The sequence below is a fragment of the Phalacrocorax aristotelis genome, chromosome 11 (genome assembly GCF_949628215.1).
Source record: "Phalacrocorax aristotelis chromosome 11, bGulAri2.1, whole genome shotgun sequence".
NCBI lineage: Eukaryota > Metazoa > Chordata > Aves > Suliformes > Phalacrocoracidae > Phalacrocorax > Phalacrocorax aristotelis.
The window spans coordinates 3,712,358-3,719,698 of record NC_134286.1 but is presented as its reverse complement, the minus strand read 5'-3'; the positions used below and the strand labels follow the sequence as shown (position 1 = coordinate 3,719,698).

Genomic DNA, 7,341 nt, shown 5'->3' with positions numbered 1-7,341 from the left:
CATGTGAAGTCACTGCAGGATAAAGATAATCTGTATTATTTAAAAAAAAATCTTAGTGAATTAAAAGTATTTGTCATTTTTTATTTTAACCATTTGATCAAATGATCTGAGACTAGATCTTGAGATAACTAGAAACTCCATAATTCCGATGATTATTCTTCCTGGTTTTCTCTACGGCCTTGGGTTTGAGTGTTTGTATGTGGGAAAATAAAAACACTTACATAGTTTATGGGGTTTTGCTAAGATTACTGTATTTCTAAACAATATTTTGGTAAAGTATTTTGATATTAACTACAGACTTTAAAGTGAGAAAGGAAGTTCCATGAATATGTGAAAATCCCAAACTGAACCTGTCAAGCAAACCCCCCTGATTTTACGAGAGATGTTCTTCTTGAAAGCAAAGCAGGAGAAGCTGCTTGCAGAAAAAAAATTTTTAGAACTGCTAAATGTGGAATCTTAAATCGATCTTTGCATGTGTCTTTCTGAACTGTTACTGCTAAAAAATCCCGTATGAATCCTTTGCAATACAGAGGATTGTGAATTATTTAATAAAACATAGAAAAAAAAATTTATTTGATACACTTGGTTAAAAAATACATTTAGTCTTGCCAACATGCATTCTTGAATGCATTTTGGCAATTCTAATTGATGAGACCTAGTTTAAGAAAATATAGTGAAATTCTGCAATCAGGCCACAAGATGTGCAGTTTAATTATGTTGGTGTGCATTTCTATTTGTTTCTAATGTAGAGGATCTAGTGGTAAAATGAATGCCCATTTTGTGGTCTGTTATGCAGAAAATGTTTAATCCAGTGTTTGATTTACTCTGTTAAATCTTCTTTATTGAATGTGCTTATTCATCCATGCAGAATTGGGTATGCTGCTTTCTGTTACTATGACATTGCAATTAAATAGCTAAAGGGAAAAACATGGTAAGACATTTTCTCAAGGTCCATGAAATTCTCGTAAAAATTATTCATACTTACATATTTTACTTCTACATTTCCTGATATTAAAACTTTAAAGTACAGAGAAAAATGTTTATGTTGTATGGGGCTGACAAACCTTGCAGTTAAAGATCCTGAATAATCATTTTTGTCAAATAAATAGTACTAAGAAGAATTTCTGGTCCAGTGGATAATGGCTGTCATCATGAAATAGGGTTGCACTGATTGGATCTTATGAATGAAGCTAGCTGGAACTCACAGAACCAAACAAAGCATTTTGTGGTGGGATAAATACTTAAGCACTTGAGAAACAGTGAGACATTGACAGTGAAATAGTTCTGTTCTGGTGCAGTCCTAGAATCATACTAAACAATAACAAAAGGTTTTCACAGTGAAATTATATTTTTATGAGCATGCCCTCCCTCAGTAAGAAAAGGATGCGCAAGGAGAATTTGTCCTATCTGATCTAACCAACAGAGTGATGCTTTGTTCCTCAAAGACATTTAGGTCAGGACGATCCAGCATTTTGAGAATTCCAGAGCTAAATTTCTGTTGTTACAGGTTAAGAAGTAGAAATGGCACCTTCATTAACAGAGTTGCACTATGGAAGCTGCAGAATAGATTTTTTTTAAAAATGTCTGTGGGACTGTTGAAAGCATAAATATAAGGAACATAAGATTGGATCTTACTACTGTTATACCTGAATCCATAACTACTAATTTTCTCTGTTACATATTTCTGAGCATGGTAATCAAGTACCGATGCTTATATTTGTTGTTCTTGCATTGTTTGGTGTTTCCTGCTGGACTCTTTTCTGTGCTGTACTTTGTTTTAGCATGTCTGGCAGTACTGGGGGTAAGGTGGTGTCTGGTTTCTATTAGTCGCTTTATACTATTTTCGCTATTCTTTTGCTATGTGAACAAGCAGCTTGTAATAAGGTGTTAACAGGCTGCTAGCTGGTTTATTGTTATTGTTGATTTAAGGTGCTAAGACTTTAATATAATCATACACAATGAATAATATTAAAAGATTAGTTTAAAGCCATATAAGCCATTAAATGCAAAATAAAACGCAAAACTTTCTAGAAGTTTCCAGCACATTCTGGCACAGCCAGTCTTTGCTAGGTTGCCTACATTGCTGTATCTGGCTTTTTCAAATATGTGTTTTTATTCTTGCTGTTCTTTTACTCTGCCTGGTAATACAGGAGAGGCAACTCTGAAACAGTAGATTCTACGTTTTTCACCCCTAATTTCCCCTTCATTTCTTTGTAAGGTAAAGGAAGCAGCAGAGCAGGACTGAAGTATGACTTAAGGTTTCAGAGGAAAATAAAGAAGGAGTTAATAGTAATTGATGGGTTGAGTAAAATAGAGAGTTTTTTAATGCGGAGAACGAATTACCATCCAACATGTAATATGGCTGTTAATTAACAAAGGAAGACATTAAATTAATGATTAGGAATAGGTGAACTAATACTCTTTATTTTAAAATCTGTCTTCAACATGGTGGATAAAGGAAAGAAATTACCACAACTGGGGAGTAAGGGGACTTTTTAAAAATTATACGAGAAATATTTTCTTGGATATATTAATAAAGTGCAGTGATCAATGAGACTGAACGAATAATAGGAGTACTTTTGGAAACACTGCATATTCAGGGGGAAATAAAAATGAACTCTACTGTGTGTTACTGAAGAACTGGTCATCCAAGAAACTTCGGTGGAATCGACACATAAATTGTACAAGAAAATGGGTGTTTGCATTGAAGTATTTTGCATTTTGAGTAAGCAGGAGGAACGCAATCATGTTGTATTTCAGAAATTTACTGGTTGATGCTAGGAGTTCATCTGCATTCACCGCTGTTTCCCACAATATTCCTGTATCCTAGTTCAGGGCTTGTTCTCTGATTCAGCAGAAAACTAGACGGATAAGAAACTGGGTGGGTCATCAGACTGAGAGAGTGGTTGATGGGTCTGGCCGGCTGCTGGTGAGAAGCAAGTGCAAACGGGGTCCATCCTCCTGCTTAACACGTGGTGACCCGCCGGAGGTGCTGAGCTCCGCATACAGCATGTACCCCATTGCCAGAGCCATGATACCACCTGCTCGCCAGCCGCCCCTCGGAGGGACTGAGCCGGGCTGGAGGGGGGGCCAGCAGGGACCTCGGGGAACCGGGCAAGGGCAGGGCCAAAGCCTGGCACACGGAAGGGAGTGAGCGGCCATGGCCGGCCGCAGGCCATGGGGCAAGACCCAGAGCATGCTGTTCTTCACTCAAGTGTTTTGCAAAGAGCCAACCAGAACAGAAGCAGTCTGGAGTTTCCCCGCACCCTTTACGGGAAGGCTGTAAAGAGAGACCTCTGTGGGCCCGCAGTGAGAGCGAAGCTTCCACGGGCGCGAAGCCACCGCCCCGCCCTGCGCGGCAGGACTACATCTCCCGGCAGCCCCCGCGCGCGGCGGCCGGAAGTCTCTGCCGGTGGCGCCCGCCATTTCCTGCAGCGCCGGCCAGGTGACGGTGTCCCTCCCAAGATGGCGGACAACCTGCCCTCCGAGTTCGATGTGGTGGTGATAGGGACCGGTAGGAGGGGATGGGATGGCGGCAGGGGGAGGCAGCGTCCCGGGAGGGGGTGGGTGGGGGGTGTCAACGTGCCGGTGCTCGAGAGGGGGCAGCGGGGAGGCGCGGGGCAGAGCTGGCGGCTGAGGGCAGCTGGGTGGGCAGCGCTGCGCCAGCGTCCCGGGACTGGCGGGTCGCTCTCGGGTTGCTACTAAGTGTCAAGATTTGCTTAGAAATAGAGGTGTGAGGGAGGTAGGCGTGGTGCGGGGCTATAGCTGGGAGGGGGATCTCTGAGACCCCCGTCCCTGTGAGCCGGTAGCCGGTCAGGTACTGCTGCCCCTGCACACCTCAGGTCAAGCGCTCCTTTGGTCCTTCACAGAGCGTGGTCTGACTCTGCCGCCCATGGCAGCCCTTTTGCTGAAATACCTTCCTGCTGGTCGAGTTCTGAAGAGCTAAACTCCATGTTGTTGCAGTGTATGTGGTATATGCTGAAAAAAATATAAATTTTAAATTGTATCCTGTAATACAGGAACTTCTATCTCTTAAAACTTTCGTCTGATCTCTATGCCTGCTTACAAATAACCCAAAACTTAACCCTTCCCCTCCCCGGTCCCCCTCATTAAAGCGTATTTCTCAGTATATGAATAGATGTAGAGTTGCATGGTTGCACATATTGGAGATTTCACTCTGTACTTTCTCTATCCTGCACAACTTCATTCTGTTTCCTGTTCTGGTGAATAATGACAGAGATCTTAAATGTCTCTGAAACATTCCACAACGCTGTAACGCCCAGACAAATTCTAAAATATTCCTTCAGAAGTAAGATACTTGTTTCTTGTGTATGATAATAATGTTTCATTTAATAGATTTTTGTTTTGTAGAACCCAGTGACTGTGGCCTGGGTTAAACTGGTCTTGATAAGACCCCTGCCTTAATTTCAGCATTATCTTTGGTTTTAAAATGTTGGAAATGCATTACTGTTTGTAGGTCCCAAATTTACACTCAAATTTTGTTTGCATTTATGAAGGGCTCCCACAGTCAGCCCAGGATGTTAATTGGAACACGTAAAGGAAGACATTTCTAAATGTTGCTGTTTTCCGTGTGAAATCAGGACCTATGTTTGTGGAGTTCATTGATCTGTCAAATTGTGTCCTTCAGATTTAAGACTAGTTTTCTAGCAATTTGGAATAGAATGAGTGAGTTTTTTAATGTAATTACTGTTTTCAGTGTTTATCAGAAAAAAGTAATCCCCTTTCAGTGTACATATAGCTGCTCAAAGGATTTCTGATTTAATTCTGGAGTTCGTGAGAGATTATAAAACCATATTGTTCCCGCTGTTGATCATAACTCTACTAAAAATGCAAAATTAAGGTTCTTGAGCAAATTAGGAGATCCCTTTTGTGTTCTTAACCCAGTCATATGGTGTGGAAGGCCTAGTAATGAATCTGATGTTTTTGTATGCGTTCAGATTTGTGAATACTTTGTATGAGAAGAATGGTAAACAATGAAATGCTGAAGTACCAAACTAAACCAGTGAAATATTGAAAAGTGCATAACTTCTGTGACTTCTGAGGATAATTCATTCTTTACTGCCACAAGAAAAATAGTATCTGTGTAGATGATGCAGTGATGTAGAAAATTAAAGGAAACACAGAGTTTTATAAAATTGATGTTAGGCTATTTAGGACTTCTAGCTACTGAGGAAACTAGAAGGTGAAAATAGTAATAGTAGCAGTACCTATTCTAGCTACTAAGCAGCTAGTGAAGGTGTTACCTCTTTAGAAGAGCTGACTATAAAACTCACATAAGTAAGACTTGGTCTTTTCATGATTCCCAGTGCTTCCAAAATGTTTCTTCCAGAGATTTTGCAATTTCTGATTAAGGTAGAACGTAATCCAGCTTGCTCTGGCAATCCTTGTGCTGAGGGTCTCAGATGCACAGAGTGCGGGCTAAGGGAATCGCCCCGGCAGTGGCAGCCTACTCTTGTGTGCACTTTCATGGCCCACGATATTTTGTGCTTGCTGGATACGTGTGTTAAATGATACCAGGCGGCTCACTGCGGAGGAGTGGTGGTTGGTGGTAGGGTGTCACAGACAGTTGAGATAGCACACCTAGGCGTGCACAATTAGAAGAGTTCACCTGAAACTGGCAGTTCACCAGCAAGGCGCTTCTGGCTGAACTGTCTGTGCCACTGAGAGCTGATCATGCGACGCCCACCAAATGTGGTCTTCCCTGCTTCAGAATGATCTTGTAATATTAGAGCTTTGATATTGGGGCAAGGAAATTCTTTGAAGTAAATTTTACCTCTGAAGTATTGCTGTATTTGGTGGTAGTGGTGTGGATTTGCATTAAAGGATGCGGTTTTGCCCACCTGTAGAGAGTACTGGTGTAACTATTTTCAGTATTTTCAGAATTCTGCATTTTAAGAATTATTTTGTCTTTCCTTTGCATTCCTTTTTACTAAGAACATACATAAATGGTGACTGTTGACTGACTTTTAAAAATCTGTATTGAAGTACTTCATATGGGAGATTATTCAAAGTAAAACTTTCATCTGTCTTATCTTTTGGGAAATTACTCCTGAGGGAATATCTTAGCCTTGTCTTTAACCCTTAGTTTTCTAATGCTATAATCAGTGCTGAGTGTACCTGTGGATATTTAATTGTCATATTGTAATAACTACAGTGTTTGTGCTAATGATCTTTTTAACTGCATAGTAGTAATTGCATTCTTTTCTGCATGTGTGGCCTTTTTCTGGTTTTATAATTTGTGCAAGGCTTAATTTTAGTAATTAGATTGAGTGGTAACATTAAATTGGAATTTGTTTTTATTTCAGGCTCATTTAACTGTTTCCCTGTAGTAAGCTTAATGAAAATGGAAGCTTACACAGAAGTAAATTCACTTGTTGAAGAAACTGCTTTTCTTTAAGCGAGGTTAAACATTTTCTTACACAGGCAAGTGTAGAGCAAGATGGATGCATAGTACAAAAATACTAGTCCTGGTGGGTTCAGCAGCAAAAATTTCACTACTGTCATGGAATTTATATCCATAGTTCTAAAGGAAACTAGATTATTGTATGACATAAAATTGGTGGGTGTATCTTGAGGCTTTTGATGACAACCCAGTATGAGAATTAAAGCTGTTATGATATTTTTCTTTGTTCTACCCCTTTTCTGTCACAGCACTGAAGTCACTCTTTCCTTCCTCCCCTCTCAGGCCTCTCATATCCCTACTTCCCTGCTTTTGGAATATAGTACTGTAGTCAAGTTACCCACTAACCAAAGAGGAATGGATTTATTGGATGATTCTCTGCCAAAGCAGATATTATGCAATATCATTGATCCTCAAAGCAGTCCTGGTATTTTGGAAAGTCTGTTCTTTGGAAAATTATATTCAGTGATTTTTTTTGTCTAAAAGCCTGTAGGATCTAGGTTTGGAGGGCTGATTTAAGTGCTTGCTTCAGGAATTCAAGGTGGGCATTGGTCATGTTCATGTAAATTAGTTAATTCATGATCAGCTTTTGTGGGGTCAACTTTTAAATTAGTGCAGCCATTAAAATGGTAGTACCTTTATAGTGAGAGGGAACACTATGAGTTCTTTGATAAATATTTATCTCAGAAACCAGGCATCTAGTTGAGAGCGACACACAGAGCTTTTGTCTTTATGCAGCTGTCAAATAGGAAAATTCAGGGGCAAAACATTCAGCAATATTGAATTTATGGCAGAAACCACTGTAAGTACAAAGGTTTGCAATGTGGCTGTGCATATTTATAAGTGGTGTGGATAAGGATTCAGGGTCATCCTTACCTTTGAACTTCTTCAGTTGATTGGATTATATTCAGTCTTAACTT

The 7,341-nt window shown here is 40.1% G+C and overlaps 1 protein-coding gene across 1 annotated transcript in view; it reads left to right on the top strand.

Annotated features, from left to right (window-relative positions):
* The first annotated feature begins 3,439 nt into the window (after positions 1–3,439).
* CHM (CHM Rab escort protein) overlaps positions 3,440–7,341 on the top strand; it is a 71,929-nt gene continuing 68,027 nt past the window's right edge. The window contains exon 1 of the mRNA XM_075106654.1: positions 3,440–3,514. Within this exon, the coding sequence (XP_074962755.1) occupies positions 3,466–3,514 (49 nt within the window). The 5' untranslated portion in view covers positions 3,440–3,465. The remainder of the gene's footprint in view (positions 3,515–7,341) is intronic.